Genomic DNA, 24,931 nt, shown 5'->3' with positions numbered 1-24,931 from the left:
GTTTTTTAAAACGTTTGACATTCTTCTTGTTGAATTGTATTCTTTAAGTGTTTAATTCTGGGAAATATTTTATCTGTACTTTTGAATATTTGTATTTTTAAAATTTTGTTTAATTTCATAACGACGTGTATTGTATCTTGTCGAATGATCTCATTCAATATTTTTGTCTGTTTAATAGAGTTAAACATTAAATTACATTAAATTATATTAAACAGACAAAATATTGAATGAGATCATTCGACAAGATACAATACACGTCGTTATGAAATTAAACAAAATTTTAAAAATACAAATATTCAAAAGTACAGATAAAATATTTCCCAGAATTAAACACTTAAAGAATACAATTCAACAAGAAGAATGTCAAACGTTTTAAAAAACGCAAAACATTTAATTGGATTATTACACCTTTAAAAAGACAAAACATTTCATGAAAAAATGTAATGTTTAATTAGAAAATTACATCTTAAAGACAATTAAACTTCAAATAGAAATTAAACAGAAAATACAATGAAGCATTTAAAAAGAAAATTAAACATTAAAAGGTGGTATATGTATATATAATTTAATTGTATTTAATGTTTAACTCAAACAAACAAAATATTGAATTAGATAATTAAACAAGATACAATACATGTAACTATGAAATTAAACAGAATTTTTCAAATACAAATATTAAAAATTACAGATAAAATATTTTAGATAATTACACATTCAAAAAATACAATTAAACAAGAATTAATTAGATTATTAAACCTTTAAAAAGACAAAACATTTAATTAAAAAATTAAATGTTTAATTAGAAAATTACATCTTAAATTTCTTAAATCTTTTTAATAAAACTTTTTAAAGGTTTTATTGTATAATTTTTTTTCCTTTGATTTAATTGCTTTTTGTTATGTAGTTTATTTCTTTAATCGTCTTTTTCTGTCAAGATTTTAACCCCAACCTTAAAAATGAAATAAACCCTTAAATCACAACGAAAATACTTCTGTTGTCACAATCATGAGTTAGTCAATTATTCAGTTTATCAATTCAACTTTATTTGTTTAGCACCTTTTACACAGATGACAAAACTAAACAAGCAAAGAGAAAAAACTATGCTAAAACTATGATTAAAACTCAAAAACATAAAAAAAATAATAATAATAAAAAATTTAACATGGTAATAAAATATGTTGTGTCCAGGGGATGGAGGGAGTTTATTAAAGTCTTCTTGGGCTCACATGGGAAATCATTTAAAATATAAACTTGATATTCAGTCTAAGGAAACTGCAGAGCGACAGAAGAACCAACAATATCTCCTGTTTTCTCCTTTAATGAGTCGACTCTTCTTGTGCTTTCAGACCAAAGAACTACAGATTCTTCACAACCTGTTCAAACTCTTGGTACAGGACCTCACCACACGGGTCAAGAAGGTTTCCTTCTCCTCATTTCTACTCTGAAGCTCACCTTCTCCTGCTCAAACTGCTGACAAATGTTTCTGCTGCTCTAAAGTCTGCTCTCCAGAACTTCCTAAAAACTCTCAAAGTCTCTTCTGCTGCAGGTTGCTTTGTAGAACCGCTGCAGAAAACCTCACTAAACCACATGGAGGGGCCTCAAGATAGTCGTCCGAATGAAACTGTACAAAAACCAAACTAGCACAACCCAAGCTCTAAAGTTTCCTGCAGCCTACCAGAGAACCTCTGAGAACAGAGAATCAGGACAGGAACTCTTACCTTCTGGACAACCAACGTTGCTTCACAAACAAGAATACAGAATGTGTCTGACCAACAACCTCTAAAGACTCACTACAGCCAAGATAAAGACACAACTCAGCTGCACCAAATCAACTAATCACTGCACACATTAGCACCATGTGCTAACTGTGGCTAAAGAACCACATTTACCAAGACAACTATCCAGTACAAAGCCCTAAAACACACCAAGAAACACATTAAAGACGATTTTACTGCTGGAAGCTGCAAGCCAACGCCTAAAGAACAAACTGAAGCAACAGAGCCAAACCCGGTTCAGTGGTGAAGAGAAACAGAGGAAATGTTTGTCTGCAGCTAAATAAAGCAGGAAGACACTGAGCTGCTCAGGTGTTCCTGATAACACCAAGCAGCCACCTGGACAGCCAATAGGAACACAGCTTACTGGAAGTCCAGAGGGCTGGCTTAGTGAAGGAAATTTAATTTAAAGTTGAAGCAGAAAATTAACAAAGAAGGTTGAAAACCACCTTCTGATACCTGAAATCTCTGAGTTTTCACACAAAGAACACCTGAACATGTCAAACTGGTTCCATAGTAGAACCGTCAGTGTAAAAACGTCATAGTATGGTGTGTTGCTCAAAAAACATTACGACCTGGCTGTCAGGGGACAAACATGTAAGAAACATGAGAACAGAGAGAATCCAACCAGTAGGTCACAGTTTATCATCCCCCAGACATCTCCTGAAGTCCATATGGTGAGAGACATCAGTATCTGGTTGTTCATTTACCAGAGGATGCTTATAATCATGCTGATGTGGTCTGTACTCTACAGTATTTTAGTGACTCAATAAATGCCTAAGTCAACCCGCCCGGCCAGCAGGAAGATGGTTCCCCCTACATTAGAGCCGGGTTCTGCTCGAGGTTTTTTTCCCTGTTAAAAGGGTGTTTTCCTTGCCACTGTCGCCTTTTGGCTTCCTCTGGGGGTCAGGCATATGGGTTCTGTAAAGCGTCTCGAGACAATTTGACTGTAATTGGCGCTATATAAATAAAATTGAATTGAATTGAATTGAATTGAATTGAATTGAATTGAATTGAAATATTTTTTTAATGCTTTTTAGTTTTTAATAAACATTTAAGAGCCTATATGTTATCAATAAGTGGCCTTTGCCTATCTTAAGAAAAATTCACTCTGAACTCTGATATGTTAACAGTACTAAATAAATCAATAAATACATGCATACACACAAAAATAAGTTAATACATTAACTGTGTTAAGATTTAGATTTTTAAAAAAGTTGTTTATGTTTTTGCAGAATCCAGTATTGTTCACTTGTTGGTCATTACATTTTGTTAGTTTGATTTCACTGTTTAAAATGATGCCACCTCTTTTCAGACAGAACCTGTGATAATAAAACAATACAAAATTTTTAGTTCCGTGTTAATAAAGCACTTAAAGCTTTAAGTATGGCTAAATGCTTTTTTCAAAATTAAATATATCACTCCTTAGGTGGTAGTGGCCCCAAGTTCAGTAAAGTTGGAAAGATATTCACAGATTCGGACTTCCAGCATCAATAACTCATTAGATATAGGTTGTCAAAACATAAACGGTGCCTCTTTCCCATTGTTGCAAGGCAGACAATGTGCTACAAGCCCAGTTTTATCAAAAGTAGCTGTCTTTCAAGCTACAGGAATAACATTGGTGTCTATGGAGTGAACAGGGTCCGTCTGCAATTTGCAAAACCGCTGCAACAGTAAAGAGAGACAAATATTCAATAACTTCACTCTTATACATTGTAGTGTCACTAAAATCACTGCAGCCTTCAACTGGCTCCTGTTGACAAAGTGTTTTAACAGAAATGTAAATGCTGTAATTTGATTCTTTTAATGAACCATGTAACTTGAATGGATGTGATGCTGGTGTGACCACAGTGCACACGTCTGATGTTGCTCACAGTGGTCCAAGGGACGCTCAGGGAGTTTGTGTGTTTGCTCACACTCAGGAAAAATTACAGGGAACATTGGTTCTAATGCTACATTGTGTTAGCTGATGGTGTTGAAAGGCTAACTGATGATTAGAAAACCCTTGTGCAATTATGTTAGTCCATGAATAAAAGTGTGAGTTTTCATGGAAAACATGAAATTGCCTGGGTGACCTCAAACTTCTGAGCAGTAGTGTATATATCTACAAAATGTCAGGTTCAAAAAGTGAACTCTTAAATCTGCTTCAGTCTGACAAATAATCATAATAAAACTATAAAGTTTTCACATTATGTCACAGACAAAAGCTCAAATTCTTTAGTTGTGAAGCGACAAAAGGAATATTTATAGAATTTTCCATTTTATGCACCTACTAATTGGAGCAGTTAGTTTTTCACATGTAAATTATGGCCATTTTATTGTGTGTGCTTTTTTTTTTTTTTTTTTTTTACTTGGAAATGATTACTTGTAGGAAACACGAGGCAAACACAATATTCAACTTTGATCCTGAATTGTACAAGAAGAGTTAGTTCCTAGCAACAGTCCTACTGCCGTCTGTAATGAAAAAATGACAAAATAAAGTAACTTTCAAATGGTTTATTTATGAAACACTACAGTGATATAAATAATAGTGGTTACAACTGGTCGTCAGTACCTTGCATGATGAGAGTAAAACGGCAAAAACGTCCATTGTTCAAGAATGTCTACAAATCTAGAGTTCCCATTAGAAAACAAAATCCAATTAGAAGTATAATATGTACATATTTATATACATTGCTGAAGAAAAAAAAGTCCAGTCCTGTACAAAGTAAGTTTTAACGATCAGCTCGTGTGTCTGACGATTATTAATAAAGGTCAGACATTTCTAAAGAGCTTTTGTCCTGCTTTTGTGTCTAAAAGAAAAAATAACTAAATGGAGTTTATTTATTAAAATCTTTCAACTACAAAGTACAGAACTATACTCATCAAGAATGAGATCAGTAGAGCATGAGAGAAACAAAGCTCCTTCACCATCTCGTGCCTAATCTCAATGTGATGAAACTATTCGGGGTCAGAGTGTTTTTCTGCTTCCACTGCTGCCTTAAGTCACACCTGTTTTCTTCACGCCCTGCCTTCTTGTTTACTTAGTCATGTCAATCAGCCACACTGCCAAGGATATTTGTTTTCTTTGCTGCTGATGTCAAGTGGCTCCTGTTTTGGGCAAGGACTCATCTGTGCATTCCACACACAGCAAACAACAGCTTCACAGCCAGAAAAACAAAACTGTAGTCACATGAGGACGCAAAGTCTTCCACCTTATAAACATACTCCTCCTCTGTCACAGAAAGTTGGGTTTGTGTCTTTATACACAGTAAACATTAAGTGTGGTGAGCACGGGGCTTAATAGAGTAAGAAAAATTAGTAACTAACACTTGTAGTTTTGAAATGTTCCACTCTTGTTGCAGTTCACTGGCGCTCACAGAGTTAAAGGTCTCACACAGCGAGGCTGGTCCAGCTACCTCAGGTTATCCAGTTCTAATATGGCTCGGGTTCAATACGATTTTCCTCTTTTTCTCATCCACAGTATTAGTGCAGCAGTTCAGAGGCGTCACAGAGTAAATTACAGATCCAGAAAGACTCAGCCCTAGGTGCCATTGTCTGTCATGCTGGAGCAGTCTGGGGAGGCTGCCGTTGGGGTGAATGACTGATCAGTGCTGCCCTGCGATGGAGAGCTGTCTTTAGGCCAGTGGAGTCGACTCAGACTCTGGTGCAGCTCATCCAGTTCGGCTGGCAGAGGGATTCCCAGCTCCTGGTTGAGGGAAAGAGCTCCAAACCAGTCCTCCAACTTCTGGAAAGGTGGACTGAGGAAAGAGGAGAAGGAGGAGGAAAGATTAGTGAGGGCACACAAAATGGTTCGACGTTAAAACCAGACCGACAAGCTTGAGAGAAAACATGAGGAAGCAATCTGGCAGCTGAGGCGTGTTCCTGTGCAGGCGGGTCAAGATGGCATCTGAAAGAAGCTGCTTTGTTTTTTTCCTCATTGGTTCAACAGACTAGGTTTCAATTAACTGGCTGGATGCTGCCTCTCGAGGTGAAACATACACATTTCTTATTTTGGCCATTTTAGTGCGTAATATATGTCTGGGGGCTCACCGGTTGTCTGGTATGAGGTCGCAGCAGGCCACAGCCAGGGGAAAGAAAGCTGGTGGACAGTCTTCTGGGAGGAACTTCTCCACAAACTTGCCAACATTTAGGCCGAAGTCCAGAGTCCTAGGGAGGCACTCAGGGTCCGCATAGACTTTTCCAATGATCTGAATCATAAGAAAGAGGAAACACCATTAATAAACAAAGACAAATTCAGGCAAACAGATCAAGCACAGACATGTTTGAGCTCATTAACTTCAACGGTGTTTACTTGTATAACATCAGGATTACACAAGGCACAGAATTGAATTGTAGATCTCTAATCTGGTCTAAAACTTGACAAATACTTTGCTAGGTTTGTGTGTTTATGATCTGACCCCATTGAAAACTATTAACTGCCATTTTCTGAGAAATATCAGCTTCTTACCTCACAAAGTACAATTCCAAAGGAGAAGATGTCCACCTTCTCATCGTAGCGTTTACCTGAAAAAATAACACAAAGTAAATGATAAGTAAGTGCACTCACTGACCCACAGAGTGAATCATCCTCTGCACGTCAGTGTGAGAACTCTTTTGGTCAGCGGCTCACCGTTTAGCATCTCTGGAGCCATCCAGTAAGGGTTTCCCACAACAGTGTACCGCTTCTTTCGGTCAATACGTCTGAACACCCTCTTCTTAGCGGAAGGTTTTTCAGGTGTAGGTTTAACTTTCTCCTCTACTACGAGTCGGGAGAGTCCAAAGTCAGCAACGACTACAGTGTTGTCCTGTTGAAAGATGAGAAATTGTTTTACTTCATAAGACAGAATGATAAAACGGAACAAACGCTGTATAACTTCGAGGAATCATAAATATTTAAGTGTTCTTGGAGGTTTTATTGGGATCTGCTAATATAGCTTAATATTGTCTTGAGTTTATACAAATCTTTACAAGTCTTGTTTATTTAGACACAACTGACCTGAACTGCTTTTACTCACTTGGTGACAAATCGTTGCCACCTCTTACTCTCATTGTTCACTTTTATGATGTGTAATAGCTGGAAAGATGTTATGTCACCTACCAGTTTAACCAGGCAGTTGTGGGAATTGAGGTCTCTGTGAATGATGCTCATTGAGTGAAGGTAGGCCTTAAAAAAAAGAGAAAAGTCAGGCTTGGTAAGTCATACACTGAAGTAAATTTGTTTTTACATAGTAAAACCTTTCACCACTATCAACAAATCTTTGACATTCAGATCCCATCAAGACATGAAAAGTATTGCGTTGTGCCTTTAAATGTATGCTGGTGCTCTACGGCAGTGGTTTACAACCTTGCTTGATTCTTTATTACAAAGCCGTCATGTTATGGACATCTACAACAGGCTGCGGACCTATGAGTGGCGAAAGGCTCAATAAAGGAGTGATGCATTTAATTATGAATAAGAGTTATGCTAATTTTATCTTTTATCGGTCTTTTATCGTCAGCAATCGTGGCATTTATTAGAGTCATCTCAGGACATGCTGTGTCAGTGCTCTTAAAATGTGCACATTTAAACACATTCAGTCAGCAGAAAACAGCAGCCAAGCATTTTACCAAGAGTAGTGTCTTTGCAAGAGGCCAACTCACCATGCCAGAAGCGATGCTCTTTGCAAAGCTTACTCTTTGCTCCCATGGAAACGGGTCCTGTTAATTCCAAGTAAAGGGAGACAAAGAACAAGAAATGAAGAGAAGCACTCTCAGAGGCCACAAAAGAGGTAAATATAAAAAAAAGATTTGCACCAACGTGGAGACATTTATAGTAAACAAAATCAAACCTTATGAAATAAATTCTCCCCAACATATTTTAAATAATACTAGACACTCTGTCTCCTCACTGGGCCTCGTGTGGAGCTTTAAAGCTCTCCAAAAACACTCAGCGACAACGAAGGGGAGCCCAACTCTCTATCACTTAAAAACATTTTCTACAACTTTTCTCATTCCACATCTTGGCCAGCTGACATGTCAGCCAGCCTATTATAGAGCAAAGAGCCCTGTATCAGTGCAGAGTTTACTTCAGGTCACCCCCTCCTACACAACTCTGAGCAGCAAGCAGCTCTTTCTGTGGCCTCTGAAGGTTTTTTGTGCTCAGCTGTGGAAGAGAAGAGGAAGAATAACATGTTTAACTCACCATGTCTCTGATGAAATCCTTCAGGGTGCCTCCCTCAATAAATTCCGTTATCAAATTAAGCCTCTTGTCTTTGTACAGCACACCGATAAACTTCAGAACGTGGGGATGATCGAGGCTTCGCATTACTTTGACCTGAAGATTAGACAAGTGAAAGAAAGGAAGAAGCTCTTGATTATGATAATCTAATCAGTTTCCACTGAGGTCAAACTTAATCCACGAGATAAAGCCTTAAATCTCATAAAAGTCAGACTAATGTGTTCCCACAAGACTGAGGCGACAACCTTAAAATAACAATGTACAAAGAAGGAACTGTTGGGACAAGTGGTGCCCTTTTAGTTGTATTATAAAACAGCTTCATGCGGAGGCAAAGGACTCTGTTTCATATGTGAGAAAGCGCAGGCCTCCTGCTGCGGATTACCAACCTCCTTTAGGAAAGTTTTCTGAGTCTCCTCATCGCATCGGATCAGCTCCTTCATCACCATCACCTCTCCTGTGGCTTTATGAGTCACCTGTTAGTGCAACAAAAGCAACATATGTATTAACTAAAGCTCTGAATGACAGGATTAAATACATGGTGAAACACTGATGGGAGCTGATGGAACACTGACCTTGATGGCTTGTCCAAAAAAGCCTTTTCCTAAGATTTCTCCGTGTATGAGGTCACATGGTCGGAAAATGCGATGAGAGCAGCTGCTGGAGGATCTCAGGGATTCAGAGCGACCGATGTCTCGTGAAATGAAAGTCTGATCTTTAGGAGAGTTTGGTCCCGGTGACTTACATATGCTGTTACTGCGCCTGAAATAGGCAGAATATGGCTGATTAAAAATCCATTACAGACTCATAATATGTAAAGCTGCATGCTTTTGAGCTGCTCTAATGTACCTCAAAGACCTCCTTTTCAATGTGCCGTCATCAACCACATCTGTTCTCTCCAGCACCGCATCAGAAGGTGAGGACAGACGCATGCGGGAGGTGGCTGGGACTCCAAGCCGGTTCCTGGGTGATCCCAGTCTGAGCCGGTCTAAACGCTGCCTCACCGGGTCGTACTCTATAAGCAGCTGCAGCGTGTGACTGGTACGGTGAATAAGATCGTCCACCTGAATAAACAAAGACATCTTGAGTTAAAGGATTCTCCATGATTTTAAAATGATTTCTTCCCAGGAATGCATCACACTCTTCCCAGAATTTGCCACACTAAACAGCTGTGGTTAGTAAATTATGAAAATTGTTTAATTCTAATAACTATTTGTTCATATGTGGCAGTGGAGCAAGAATTTCTTTTAAAAGTACACCATCTTTGATGTACAAAAAACACCGCTAATCCTGTGATCCTTTGCTGAAAATAAAATGTAGCTTCACTTGATTTACTGTGCAGGAAATGCAATGCAATTAGACATCACCTTTGAAACAAGGTGTAATACTGAAACGTGGTAAACCAAGCACAGGGTAGACAGGAACAGTCAATCAAAAACAAAAGTAAAATCAAAGCAGTGAATGATGGCTGCTCTGGAATGCATGTAGCGGTGTGAGATTGTGGGAATGAGCCTGCAAGTGCTTTAAGTCATTCCACATACTTTTCTCTCCCAACACAAGTATGTATCAATGCTGGAGGTATGTGAGGAATGCCAAAATGTACATGTGCAGCTTTTGTATTAAGAGAACACAGCTATGCAAAATGTACTCAAGGAATGGAGTTAATGAACAATTAGTTAGCTTCACTTGAATAATTTCAAATCACGTTTGAGTAAGACAGATAATGTGTGAGGTGTAAGCTCACCTCCTCCTCCATCAATGTCCCGACAGGAAGGCCATTGATCTCCAGGATTCTGTCGCCAACATGGATGGCATTTCGCACCTCCGGACTAATAAGCATCCCTCTGACCCTGGAACAACACAGCAGCAACATGAATATGTAAATACTGACACTATGAAGAGAATAATTTCACGACAGTAGATCAATAAGACCTGTATGCTAGTCAGTCAGTTAACCAGGGCTGAGAAAGAACCATGAGAAACTGCTACATCACTTTAAACTACCAGTAACTAGGTTTTCTTGCCGTGGCACACTTACAGACACACCTGCTATTTAGCAAACCTATAATCAGTCTTACGTAAAGCATTACTCATGCTGCTCCCACACAACAGCGAGGCAGGAATCAGACAGCAACGAGTACCACTTACTCTTTGACCTGAACACTCGCTGAGCCGTTGACGTCCCTCAGCACCGACACTGAGAGGCCTCTCTTGCCGTTGGCTGCAGAGGGCATCGAGATGAGGGTCACCGTGTGGGGCAGCGAGTCCAAAACCGAGTCGTGTGAGCGTTTTTCCAACATGGGTGTAAGGACCACCTGCTTGTAGCACTTTCCACTGCACACAACAGGAGAGGAAAAGTTTATTACATGTACGCACATGTGCTTTCTGTTAAATTACTGTTCCAAGAACACAAAACATAAAGGAGTCATGGAATAATGACTAACTAATAATGAGTAACCAACCGTATGGCATTAACTTGAAAGCATTCTTGCCTGCTATTTATTAAATCCAAAATAAGCTCATGTTAAGTGGAAATACACATTTCACTCACAGTTAAATATAAGGAACTGTGAAGAAGGGAGCAGCAGGAACTTAACTAAAAGAAGATGCTGTGTTCATATGCATCCTTCATTTCACTGCTGAGTTTACAACCTTTACTTAAACACTATAACATATTTAAAATTAAAACTCACATTTTTAAAATGCCTCAAAAACTGCCAACTGCATATTTGGCTCCTCCAAACAACTTTAAAGATCCATGCAGGTGACTTACCAGTAGAGTTTGGACCTTTCCACTAAAGCGTAGGTATCCCTGTCCTCAATCACCACCTTGCAGCTGAGGCAAACAAAACACTCAGGGTGGTACTTGTGTTCTCCAGCCACCTGGAACCAAAAACAAAACCAGCTAATTTTCCATCCAGCACAGAGCAGAAAGATGTAAGATGATGACTCCGAGGCTGCTGCTCTTTTCTTCTGTGCTTCGCTGATCAGAGATGAGTGTGTTTTGCTGCGTGCTTCCTGAGCTCCTCCCTTTCTGACACAGTCGTAACACCTGCTTCACTCTCAGTCTGTCTGGAATCTGCGATGATGTCACCTCGCGAGGTGTCTGAGCCACTCGTCTCGCTGCCGTTCTCGCTTTCAGCCCGTTGAAACTGTCTGTCATGCGCTTTCTCCCACGGTGACACTGCTTACACATCACTGACCAAATTCCCTTTCTGCAATTATTGCCACACTCCCATTCCCTCTCACTCGCATGCAATATGAGATAATGTATGTGCCCCTCAGCAAGCAGGTAATTTAACTGTGCAACTGCCTGAACACTACAAATGCAGATTTCACCTACCGGTATATTTATGTAACTCCGGTATTGAGTTACAGCTTTTTGTGGTGCATATACAAACAATACATAACATCTTTTGAAAAAAACTTCCTACAGAGGAAACACAATGTTATTTTTGTTTTCTATGTCGTTCCTGATGCCATTTCACCACAATTCACAAGTTGCATTTTGTTCTAGCTGAAAGCAGCTCTTTTGTATTCAGTGTTTGCTGCATTGTGAAAAAGGCTTTTGTTTTTGTCTTCACATGGACCTTTTTCAGCATGTTCAGTTTAGCTGCATTTCTGATTGTAATATGCAACATCCAGCTTGGACTTAAGAGTCTAGTATGATTTTTGACACAGCCACGGAGTCACACTTTAGTTATCTGCAACTTAAGCGGATTGAAATTAGTGCAGTCCTTTATCCAACACTTGCGCTCAGCTCTGAGTCAGTGCTGGGAAAAGGATTCCCTGCTTCTACAGCAAGATTAAAGTGATGTCAGCCAAATCATTGTGACATCTCGGAAGTCTGTCTGCAACTCCCTGCCTTCAAGCCAAGGACAGAACCACAACCACCTGCTGCAGCCACAACCTGGTTCATGCTTAAACAGCAAGACAGAGCATTAAAGACTTGAGGAAAAACAAGATCAAAGTGAAGGACAATTACTTATTTTGGACAAAAAAGCATGACAGCGAAAACAAAAGCAGTTAAATTACATAACCTGATCATAAAATACAAAAAAAGCATCTGCAATGATCCCATAAACAAACAAATAATTAAACCAGGACAAAAACAATAGTGTTCTGGACCCGAATGCCTAACAAGCAGCAGCAGCTCTGCGTGACCCTCCTCCGCTGATGGACCACAATGATTTTCTTTCTGGCTGAGAGGCCACAGTGCCAGTTCAGCCCTGCCAAAAACACTTGGCTCCGCTGGCTGATGAAGCAGGATGCCAGTACCACATAGAAGAGTCCATTATGTGTGTTGCTTGGTGGCAAAAGGAAAAACTTCAGTCTGGCTCCATGTTAGACAAGTGACCCTCTTCGTGACCAGTAAGAGCTGCTGCCACCTGAATTTCATGTTTCAACCTGTAGATACTGACTCAAACCTGGCTGACGTTTGGATTTAACATAACACACGTCAGTTTCTCTAATTAGAGCAAGGTTGATTTTTTTTTTTTTTTTTACTGCTTAACATTTTAACTTTTCATTTCTAGAGGAAAGAATATTTTTTTCTCCTTTCAAGTATGACTTTAATAACAGATATTTGATCTCTGAAAAGCCGTCATACTATAGCCGATGGATCATACTATAAGTTGTGGACTGTGGGTAATATTAACAGAGTCACCACAGAGGGCTCAACATGATGGGCTCCAAAACCTCATCATGTTCCAGCATCTTCCCACCAGATTCGCTGTGTACTCTGGGAAGTGAACTGTGGAGAACTTATGTACTTGTGTAGGGAACAGAGCGGGGCCTCGAGGGGGGAATCTAATTCACAAGTGGAGTCAAGAGCTCATTCTGCTCAGCTCAGCAGCGGCCCATGTAAAGTATCACTCATCTGTAAACGTAATAACTGCCACAAAAACAGCCCCCTGCCTCTTAATGCATGTTACTGTTAATCTGCAGCGGTGGGGAGAGACGGGAACACAGAGAGCACTGATACGCTCTGTGGGCACTCTGGTATTATTTAAATAGAGGGGGAAAGTGTTGGCAATTGTTGATACATGATCGTGGAAAGACAGGCATGGAAAGCCTGGAAATCACATGTAACAACAGCGGTCAAACAGCTTTATCCCTGTGATGAGATTTATTAGACTGAAGCCTAATGAAATCTCAACGCGGCAAACAGAGAAAAAGTCTAAAAGAATACGAAAACAGTCTGGGAAGTTGTTGTGCTCATTCTACAACAGAAAAGACTCAAACAGAAGGAACTTGCATGGACACATTTGGTATTTTTAGATCTTTAACACAACTCAGGGGGAAAAAAAACACCTCATAACACTAAGTTTAAAGAGAAAATTGTGCCAAAGCAAGTGGCATGCCAAGCCAGGGTAGCACGATATTTAATCATTAAAAGAAATCTGGTTCTTAAACTTTCCTTAATGCAACTTAATAGTACTTTTCCAACAGTTTTGCTGCCTCTTTCACACACCATTTGCCCAGTTTGTAATTCATCTCTCAGCCAAAAGTCACTGAAATTATTATACTAATATTTTCACAGGTTAATCTGTCCTTTGATATGTAAAATCAGTAGAAATGAAGCTGATCGGATTTTGAGTCAGATGGAAATTGGCCCTTTTTCTTTATTTACATTAACAGACTGACATTGTTTGAAAGTCCTTTGAAAAAGGGTACAGGTGTAAAACAATGAGTGCAGTCCAGCAGACTTACCATTGCAGGTCCAGTCATGAGCAGAGAGCAGCCGTGACAAAGCTCTCCAAACTTCTCCCAGTAGTGTTTGCGACAGTACAGCTTTCCATCATTCTCATAGTACCAGTTAGTCAGGTGATCACAGCACACAGAACATCTAAGAAAGCAAAAATGCTTGCGGTCAGAGATAAATAGAACAAAGCAGATGAACAGAGAAGAAAGAAGAGACGAGGGATTTCAGCAGGAGCCTTTCAGCTGTAAAGTCAATCATCTTCAAAGTGAAACGACAGAATCTCAAAAGTTTTGCATATTGTTTGAACGTACTAATTCAAATATATGTGCATGATGTCTGAAGGATCCTTACTAAGCATGACCGAACTGTGCTTAGTAACTTGTACAAGTTAACATTATCAAAAACTTTATTTATTATTCACTAATCTATCAATTGTAACTTTTGTTTAATCAATAAACCTTTCAGTGTATAGAATAAAATATGCAGAGGTCTACAGTGATGCCTTGCAATAGCTTCATTTGTCTTTATAATGAAATAAAAACAGAGTAAAGAAATGTTTAGCACTTTAATAGAGCTGCAAAAACAATGCCTGTCCCCGTTTCAATTAATGGAAGTTCTTAGTTTGGGTGTAGCACTCTGACAGAGACTCTGCAAGTCAAAACACTTTAGTTTACATATTTATTAATAAAGAAGTTTTAGATTTGACATCAGACTGTCAACCAAGACAAAGAATTTCAATTTATTAATTTTTATCTCCACTCCATCACTGGCTCTATCCTCAAAGAGCAACTCATTTTGTATTTTCTTGTTTTTATACTAACAACACTTGAGTTCTTAACCCAGTGCAGCATTTCCTATTATTGTCTTCATGCTTTGAACTTTATAACTTTAAGTATAAATTCCAACCACCCAAATTAATGATTTCTTTTAAAGGGTTTACTATTCACAAATTCACTAATTCTCCTAAAAATCCACTGGCTTTAGTTATTAATGTTGCTAATTTCCAAAGTATGAGACAGAGGCAGGGAGGAGCTGGAAACCACTACGATGTAATAAGACAGAGAACTGACAAACATTTGCAGTGTGGTGAGAAAAAATTGAAACCATCACCCAAGCTACATAAACTTTTGAAACATTTTTTCTTCGATCCCCATTCCTCTTTTCACGTACACTACATACCACTGAACTGTGCAAAGCAATAAAAGAGAGCTCGTATAGAAACCATCAATCATGCTGCTGAACGCACACTTTCCACCGTGAGATTGGACACGAACATTTGCTGAGGGCATATTCCACACAATGACAGCATGTACTTTTGTGAGGTTAACAAGGTGCAGGGCACAGTAAATACCTCGCCCTGAGATGTGCAGGGTCTTGCATGTGTGCTGTTATTACAGTGTGAGAGGCAGATAGCACTAAAAGCCGTTCCACCGTTGAAGCTGGCCAGCCTTTGCAGATGGTGGATTCACGGAACATTTGGTTACTAGACTCTGTGCACCATCGCTAAGGCCGCCAAATCCTTAGCCAATTTCCACCTTAATGGGATCCAGTTGTATGAGAAAAACAGCAACACCGCTTCGACAGCAACCTATAGCCAGTCAGGCTCCAAAACAAAAAAAGGAAAAAGAAATCTCTGCAGGGCAAAGTCCTCAGATCATCTGGCTGTTTATTGTGCAGTTTCTGCTTTCAGTTACTTAACAAACTTCTCATTGTTCATTTTCTTATCTGCAAATGTAAACACTAACAAGTCAGCCTGTTAGCCTCGTGGTCAAAAGGTGCAAATCAACAAACTACTATCATGGGTTCAGTCAACAAAATACATCTGTATTCCTCTTCTGTAAACAACACTGAGCAAACTATTGAGAACTAATAATACTGTTATTCTAAATTTCTTTGACTGCAGTTCTGACTGCTGATTAATTTTAACTGTTACCTGAGAAGATAGTTGGCAAAGTAAGGGGACATTTGTTGCTATGACTTCGGGACAAAATGTTAAGAATGAGCAATGCTGAAGATGCCAGCGACGTGGGAAGCACCTGCAGGCTACGAGCGTTCCTCGAACAAGCTGCACTGGTTATGCAAAATGGTGGCAGCAAGTTCGCCGACCAGAATACAATCAAGGATGAAGCACTCTGTCAGAGATTAGGTTACTGAGAGGTCTGCAGTTGGTTTTGTGCTGCTGCTGGATTCTGACTTTGTAAACACACGTTCGATTGCTCAACCTCCACTTGGTTTCTCATTAATCTGAGTAAGGATGCTGGGAGACGAATGATTGAGGCAATGACGTGCAGACATACGAATCACAGTGAGTGACACAAGTCACCACGCACGACTGTTTACAGGACTGAGTTCTTTTGAACTTCAGATTAAAAACAACGGTGTCATAGCAGGTGTGACACAATACAGAGGTTGCTTTCAAGAATGAGCACAATAGTAAACATTCAGTTGTGTTCCTGATCAACAAGCATTTTATTTGCAGTCACACTAAGCAAGACTGTTCTAGCTCTGTTGATTATTTTGCCCTTTTGGAGAAAACACCAGCTTCTTAATGTCTTAATGATGACATTAAGATAATCCCATTTATGTTTTAGGTAACTATTTCCAGGACATTACTTTCAAGCGGGTATGTGTACTTTTTTATTGTTTTGGTGCAGATCTGGCAGCAATCTTTAGCTGAACCCCACAGATCACATTGTGCTCTGCACTGTAGGTATAGTTGATCCAGGATTATTGACTTTGGCGCGGATCCTAGATATTTCAGAGTTTTCTGGCATTACTTAAGAGGGAACTGTCCATTAGAGGGAAGACCACATGTTTGTGTCTCTCCTGTGGAAAGAGGGAGCAGCACTGGTTCTGAAGCAGGGGAGATGTTTTAGTCTTGAACTTTAAAGTCTCTCTCTCTGGTCATTGATTAAACTCCTGAAACCTGATCTGTGTGTATCAAAGTTAAAAATGTAGTTGAGTTTTTTGGTCATAAAAAGAATCATTTTCTGCCTTAGAACGGCTTAGACAAAACTCTACAGCGCTGCATCATCTAGAATCCAAAGACCTAGTAGATCATGCCTTTGTCTCTCCACTCACCCATCCCATCCCAATACCTACAGCTCACCTATGACTCTGCTTAAACACAGTAAACCAGCCCCGCATTTCACAATGGTAAGTTGTAATAATTCAGACATACATGTTTGAGCCAGAAACCCATTCTGAAGAAATAAAATAATACAGAAAGCCTCACCCTGCAAGTTTACAGGATTGGTTCTTTACGTTAATTTCATATAAAACACTAGAGAGCTCAATCTGGGATTTACAGACTGTCATCAGTTCATTTCATTTTCAAGGTTGAAATGCTCAGCAATTGGACTGACTGCTTATTCCGCTATTGATGTGTCTTAGCATACAAAAAAAGAAATTAAATAAACATATGGACATCTTAACAAGGCATAAAGCTACGTATTTTAGCTGGAAGAGGTCTTTAAATGGCATCCGTGTTTATGCCCTTATTACAATAATATGCAGAAACATTCTGCTCCTCTGAGATGAAAGCAAGACATTTTGAGAATGGACACAAGGTCAGTGTAATAATGACTCAAGCCTGACGCATCATGCTGTGATGAGGGGAAACAGAGCAGAAAGTTTGCTGGAGTAAAGATTGCATTAGTAATGGTAGCTGTGCTGCTGTGCTCACAGCTGCACCGAAGGACAAAACATCCCATTTGTTTGGTTTGCGTTTGATAAAAGATGCACAATTTAGCTAAACTCATGGTTACAAAATGATTAAAATAAGAGGAGAATCGTTTTCATATAAATAATGAGAGGTTTCGTGAAATTCTACACAACAGAACATCCCATCAAAAAAAGGGGTCATGGATCATTAATACATCAGCCTTAAAGTAAGAAGAAATTGCAGTGACAAAATGCCTAAAATACGGTATTTTTTGGAATGATTCAGAAATTTGTCACCATTACATAGTTTGTTTACCTGACAGCAGTGACAACTTAAGTTTTCAGCCATTAGAGTTTGTATTTAGTCATTATAATGGTCATAATTCTTTATTATGTTAATCTAAAGTATCCCGATTAAAGAAAAAACATTGAATTATGTTTATGTGTTCATTTATGTTTAAAATCAGGCCAATATATTCTCATTTGAGGTTTTTCTGTTGGTATCAGCCTCAAAAATCCGACAAACAGAACGGCACTGACGGGATCAGTATGTTCATTATGTGGTGATCCTAATGCACTCTGATTGCCCCATTAAGATGAATATACACAAGGAGGAGGCAGACAAAGTGCAGCATTTCAACAGAAACTGAATACTCGACATTCAGTATGTGTCCAGGTGCGGCAGGAAGAAATAAAACGTCCACCTTGTTCTGAATAAAAAGCATTCCTAGACAAAAAAACCCTGATAAACTATAATTATTGTCCATTATGTGCCTATAATATCGAGATAAAGGGATGTAAGTGTGCTTATGAAAACACCTGACTTCCTCCCATACGTGCTGCTGAATGGGGGGCGGGAACGGTAAACTCAGGTGGTTCTTCAGCGAACAATGCAGTGGCCCAGCCTGCACAAACACTACAAAATAAACATTACACATTTCCTTAAATCCACATTCCTGCCACGGTGTATTCCTTTGTTGAAGTATGGAGATAGCAATAGAGACAAATGACCTTGAAGACCTGCAGAGGGAGTGTTTCACTTTTAATAGGAGCTGATCTCTCAGTGTGTGCAACTGCTGAGTTCCTGTTTTCATAACAAGCCCATTTCAAAGAGTAGAGAAAGACGAAAAATTTCACATCACAAGGACAGTTCATAATTAAAATAATTATACTTTAAAGATACTACATACTGTCTCTGATTTCAACTTGCATGTGCAAAAAAGAAGAATCTGCGAGGCAAAAAGCAACAGTAACAGCTGCAAAAAGCAAGCATTTCCTTTTTTATTTGACTAATTAATTTGTTTTCAAAATGTCAAACAGATGTTAAAATGACAGCTAGGATTTTCCTGAGCCTAAGTGTAGTTCAAAGTCCCAAATATTCAGTATACTGACAAATATGACACAAGTTAACAAACCTGCACATTTGAAAAGCTAAAACCAGTAAATCACAGGACTTCTTTTACCCCTAAATTTGGAATAAAAATCCATCTGCAATCAGAATAGTTGCAGATTAATTTATGTTAATAAACTTATCCATTAACTGAATAATTGTCTTTTCTGTGCAACATACAATTTAAGGTCTATAATATCCATGTGGTGGCACCAAAACTATTTTTATTGCAGAAAAACCAAATGAGTGCAAATCAAGAGTAATAATAACCCCTCCATTCCTGCAGCTCTACACACTTTGAGTGAGGAACAACACTGGAAACAACCAGCTTTCTTTGGGGGGTAAAAAAACCACAAAGTCTTTGTCCGTAAGTGTCTGAGACAGCGGACTCACACCTCTGAATCGTTGTCTAGGAATGCAGAACAAGCAACGTCGAAGGGGCCGTTACCTATAGGACTCAATAACACTGCCAGGCTTACTGGAACAAGAGTGACGTCGACTCGTAAGAATGTTCAACTAGGTGGAGGTACACAGAGGACAGAGTGGCAGCGTGTGCACAATAGAGAGTAGGAACACCACAGGGAATCACATCAGCAAGGACATATTTGTTTCCTTTAGAAGTTTTGACTTGCAAAGAATGCAAGCAGTAATTAGGTGTCAATTTACTGCGGTGAAAATGCTCGACTCAAACCTCAGTGGGACAAACACATGCAAACATCTGATAACTGCAGGCATTTTGAAGATTGTAACTTGAGACTTATTTTGGCAAATAAAAGAGGATGCCAAAAATGAGAGAAAGTATGAAAGTACAAAGAATTGGAGAGGATCGTTGTTGAGAAACACAGCTGTGTCAGGAGATGATAGAAGGAGCTGCATGTGTTATTGAGGAGTCAGCATTTGGAAAGAGTCAAATCCCAGGTTATGTAAGGACACTGCTAGAAACTGGCTCAAAACTCAGAGACAGCTGCTTCAATTTTCAGAAACAGACTACACAGTCATCATTAAATTTTGCTCTATTTTAAGACTTTTAGAACCTGCCAGGAGACTCCAGAGCCACAGTCCGGGAGAATAAAAAAACACATGATTTCTGAATACACTCTGCAGCATGTGGGCTCTCAGAAAGTGATTCAGGCACCCACTTTTATTGATCTCTTTCATAAGTAAGTTTGTGCAGTCTCCACTGATCATCTTCATTCAAAAAAAGCACTGAGATCCTGCAGTTAAACTGGCATGACAGTTTGAGGACAGTTTCAAAACAATCTGATCCATTTTAACTTTCACTTGTTCTCATGTAAGATAACTGCTAACCAGGAGGTGAAACCCTGAGTGTTATATCACGTTGGTATGTACAGTATGTTGACATCCAGCTGCAGGGTCACTGCCCCGTGAGGAGATATTTCACTGTGGAGCAGTGACCTGTGAGGAGCAGAGAGCTCACAACATCTTTGCTGTGGCAATTATTAAGCTACAGAACAAAGTCCTCCTGGAGAAAACCACTTTGTCAGTTACTGATCTATAAAGAACAGACATCTGAATGCAGCATGTGATGCTTTATTGACTTCTATCCATTCTTTGTAACATAGGGAAATAAATATTAGTTGTTCCATCACACAACGTCTGTACAACAGAGATGGACACCATGAAATAACCATGGATGCACATGTTGTCAATGCTGTTTGTGATAGATAGATAGATAGATAGATAGATAGATAGATAGATAGATAGATAGATAGATAGATAGATAGATAGATCCCCTTGCAAAAATTCAAGAATGGGGTTGTGGACATTCAAGTGCCTGGCAACAGCTCTGACATACCAACAGCCCACTTCTGTCTTTCACTTATCATCTGTGGCATTACTTAGTTTGGGGAAAAAAATGCATTGTAAAGTAACTTATCATAGTCACTAATCACAGGAGTGTCTGTGTTTTGGTCACACTGTCTGATCACTGTAAAGTCACACCTGACTAGCATGCAGATTAACTCAGTCGTCAAGCTTTTGTCACCAGCTGCAGATCTCAAAAACATTTTGTACGCAATCAACTACATAGATTTAACCCTTTTCTAACCACAGATGTTGAACTTTTTTCTCCAAGTCAGAAAAGATGAGCAATTTTCTTATTGGTTTATAGTTTTGTTTGGCAACTATCAAAAACCTGGTGGTCTGAACTCAGAGGTCTGCCAGCTGTGACAGCAGCAGGAATGACATCCTACCTGGTGCATATTGTGCAGACAGGAACAAAACAAAACAATAAAAAAAAACAATGAACTGTTAAAACATATATAGGGCCCATGTTTAGGCTACAAGACAGAAGCTTCTGGGATTATCCACAAGGCCATTTGTAACTACACCCAAACACAGAAAGCAGCCAACATGTTGACCAACAGAGAAACTCGATTGTGTCCTTGTCAATACAAACTGTCCTGCATCTATCAACACAAAGCCTTCACTTATCACACCATGACCGACTGCTCATTGCAGCACACAGGGTCCTCACGGTTCAAAAGCATGAACTGGGACTACTTACTGAAAGCAGTCGTTGTGCCAGGTGTCCTGGAGGACTTTCATGTGAAACGAGTCCTGAATCTTTCCTCCACATCCCGCACAGTAACAGTTATCTGCAAAGAAAGAAAGTAGTCCTCATTTAAAACCAGAGAGGCGACTGAAATCGGTGATACTGGTCAAAGTGAGCAGCTGGCGTCTTTGACTGAGAAAACAGGTATGACCGAAAGCAGGCTTTAAATGAGCAACATTGAATCGACTCACATTTACATTCTGCCACCTAGAAACGATGTAACCTCGCCTCGATATAAAGTTACAACCTGAAACACTCCTCACCTTCTCGTTCCTCCATCTACTTTCCGAGAGTATCGTCGATATTCACGTCCTTTTACAAACTTCTCATTCTGAGGGCAGGAGAGCTGTCATGTGCCGCTTCAAACTCCCATTACTCCCCGCAACAACAAAAATAAAAATAAAAAAATCCCCAAAACTCTTAGCTCTGAGCACAAGAGCAGGAAAACAGGAATGCCTTAAATCCTCCTCAGAAAAACTGAGCTGAGTCCTCCTGCCTGGACGGAACCGCTTTCTTGCCGCTGGCAGGATAACTGACGTAATGCAGTCTCCAAATTCCTGTACGGAGAGCGGGAAGGGCCAAGTGCAGCACCTGGAGCAGAGAAACGGAGGGTTGGCCCCAAAGTGGAAGGGAACGACAGTGGCGCCACCTACTGTCAACATGACTGCACTGCACACTAGTTGGATTACACCCCAAATTATCGTAATCCATGCCAAATTTTGATTTAGGGTTAAAATTTTTTTGAGTAATAGGTTTCTTCCTGCTGCATTTGACATAAACACCGTAAAATGTCTATGAACCTTAGGTAGTTTGATAAAACTGCTTTCCTACAAACGGTCAAAGTCACTTTAAATCACTTGAATTCACTTTAAATCACTTTAAATCACTGTGCCTTGAAATATGTAAATATTGTACATTGAATTTTAATTGCATTTAGTATTGCTATAGATTTTAAAATTAGAAGTGTTTTTAAAGTATTGTACAGCCAGTTTTTCAGAGTATATGCTAACCTTTAATGTTAATGTTACTTACCTATCTATCTATCTATCTATCTATCTATCTATCTATCTATCTATCTATCTATCTATCTATCTATCTATCTATCTATCTATCTATCTATCTATCTATCTATCTATCTATCTATTATGCAAAAAATGAATTTTACAGTGATGTAATGTATTTGTGACAAATAAAGGCTTCTCCTTCTTCTTCTTCTTCTTTATTCCAAATACAGTATGACAAAAATGCCAGGATATCACCCCTACATCCAGTCTCATTTTGTTATATGCAAGAAAGCATACTTTACCTCTGCACAGTTACATCAGAGTGTTCTGAGTGAGTCTACATAGGCTGGAAGCACTCAGACAGATGATTTCAAACTATTCACATATTTGCATATAATTGTAAGACAGTCAAAGCTCAGGGTACAATACTGTTGCAATAATGTTTAGCTTGCGAGGTCAGGTGAGATTCATTTTCAGGGTGGTAAAGTCACTGCCTTATGTCAAAAGTGGTGCGGGCAACTGATTAGAACGTCTCCCGCTGGAGGTTTTCCTGGCATGTCCACCTGGGAGTAGACTCTAGGGTAGACTGAGATTTATTTTCCAAAACAGAAATCAAACAGTTCCTATTCGCTGACAAGGTATAGGGATTTGGGACTTCTTTTGTGACAGTCTACAGGTCTTTGAGGTTGGAAGGCTTCTGTTCACTCTACAGATTTTTGATGGGATTCAGGTTTGGACTCCAAAACACTGATATTGTTTTCTGTTAACCATTTCTTTGCCACTTTTGCCATATGTTTTGGACCATTGTTTTGTTTTGAGGTCCAATACAGCCCAAGGCCAAATTTTTCAACAGACAGCCTGACATTTTACTTCAGAATCAATGTTCACTGTGACAAAATAGCCTCTTCCATTGACTGAAAAACACCCCCACAGCATTGCATTCCCACCACCATGCTTGACTGTTGGGGCAGTGCTTCCGGGGTTGAATGCTTCTCCTTTCTTTCTTTTCTGACAATTAAATTTTTAGCTCATCTTACCACAGAGCTGATGAGTAAAAACTTTCTTCTTTGTCCAGGTGAGATTTTGCAAAGGATAACTGAACCTGCCTCCCTTGGAAAGTGTGTCCATGCTTGGCGTCAATGCAAACCAGCTTTGCTCAGTGTCTGCTGGAGTCTCTAATTAAGATGTTAGTACCAGAACTGCTCTGGTTCATCAGGATGGACTTGTGTTGATCCTTGGATTCTTCTTGGCTTGTCTCACTACCATTTTGGCCATTGCAGGGGTTCCACTTTGGCTGTCTGCTGTAACCTTTCAGATGTTTCAGTGATGAACTTATTGTACTTTTTAATGAGGCTTTGCTCTGTTGTATATATTTGTGCAAATTAACTGATTTTCCCAAAACAATAATAGTTGTATGTTAAATAAGCTATGTGAGGGACTGATCTGCAAAGCAGGAGGACTCGCAGGTGAATTCAGAACAAGGATTTTATTTTATCCCAAAAGAAAGTTGCAAAAGTAACACTAAATTCAGCTTAATAAAAGAGGTCAAAATAACAGAACTTAACTACATCTATAAGCAATAAAAATAACAGCAGAAACCATCTGAACTGTTCAGAGGGATATATATACTTGTTCATCAGACCAGTTCCACATAATAGGGGAAGCATAAAAACACCTACACCTAAACTAACACAAAAAAAACCACAAAACAATACAATACATCTGCTTAATCAAAAAAATTATAATAAACAAACCCAAAATAAATCAAATTATCACACACAAATCAAATGAATAAAGAAATATCTAAATCAAAAAACTCATCCACCCCTTGAAGTGGTCAGTACTTGGTACAATCTGATTGTGGCTTTTGTAGAAAAGCCTGGTGCACCCAGAGAAATGTCTTTTGCCCAAATCCAACCAGAGAACCAGAGCAGCAGAAGGCCAGACTCCCCAGAACCAGTAAGACAAAGAAAAGATGAGTACAATCTAAAACAATTCTGAACATATAATAGCTGAGTAAATGTGTGCGCTACAAATAGAATTAAGTACTTAAACAAAGGCTAGATAAATTATGAGTGTGTTGTTTGAAATGATAAGTTATGTGTTGCTGTTTATGTGTTTTTGTATGTGCAATGTGGGTGCAAAGTGTTTTAACTTAAACTAAAATGGTTACTGGGTTTACTGACTTTTATGGTTGGCGGTGGCTGCCAATGTGGCCATCATATGCTGGTAGAATGAAACACTTGAATCTATTTTATTCTAATTTAGGTGTTATGGTCCTGGAGTTGATTTTGCTTTCGAATGGTTTTACATATTCGTTTTGTTATTTAGCCGACTGTCAATACTATAAATGGAGTTTGAAAAATAATAATTGTACTGCTAATAGAACACAATGCAATTGAACAGGATTTCTAACTGCAGCCTCCAAAAAGACCAACAAAAAATAACATTATTTAAGATTAACATTAAAGATGACTTGAGAATATTTACTCAATAAACTGACTACTGAGAATGCAGCAAATGCATACTAATAAACCCTTTTGAAAAAAATCTAAACATGTTAAATGTAATGCTAAAAATGTGTATTCAAGCCATTCTCCAAACACAATGTTCCATAGAAACCAAAG

General features: G+C 39.0%; 1 protein-coding gene across 1 annotated transcript; it reads right to left on the bottom strand.

Moving 5' to 3' along the window:
• Positions 1–4,253: 4,253 nt before the first annotated feature.
• Positions 4,254–21,827, bottom strand: limk2 (LIM domain kinase 2). The gene is made up of 16 exons (XM_023281188.3): positions 21,564–21,827; positions 21,253–21,343; positions 13,681–13,816; positions 10,742–10,851; positions 10,117–10,302; positions 9,713–9,818; positions 8,818–9,032; positions 8,544–8,730; positions 8,358–8,444; positions 7,936–8,067; positions 7,395–7,451; positions 6,853–6,918; positions 6,385–6,559; positions 6,223–6,278; positions 5,805–5,962; positions 4,254–5,512 (listed from the first exon to the last, which is right to left on the bottom strand). The coding sequence occupies exons 1-16, from the start codon at positions 21,577–21,579 to the stop codon at positions 5,296–5,298; spliced, it is 1,995 nt and encodes a 664-aa protein (XP_023136956.2). The 5' UTR covers positions 21,580–21,827; the 3' UTR covers positions 4,254–5,295.
• Between the last annotated feature and the right edge of the window lie 3,104 nt (positions 21,828–24,931).

The sequence above is a fragment of the Amphiprion ocellaris genome, chromosome 6, assembly GCF_022539595.1.
Source record: "Amphiprion ocellaris isolate individual 3 ecotype Okinawa chromosome 6, ASM2253959v1, whole genome shotgun sequence".
Lineage (NCBI taxonomy): Eukaryota > Metazoa > Chordata > Actinopteri > Pomacentridae > Amphiprion > Amphiprion ocellaris.
This window is presented reverse-complemented; position numbering and strand designations above follow the sequence as displayed.

Bases quoted from the DNA above. Each gene is read 5' to 3' on its own strand.
- limk2 (XM_023281188.3), bottom strand. The intron at 6,560-6,852 runs GTAGGTGACATA...ATCTTTCAACAG, and splicing joins ACAACTGCCTGGTTAAACTG to GACAACACTGTAGTCGTTGC. The intron at 5,963-6,222 runs GTAAGAAGCTGA...CTTATGATTCAG, and splicing joins TTGGAATTGTACTTTGTGAG to ATCATTGGAAAAGTCTATGC.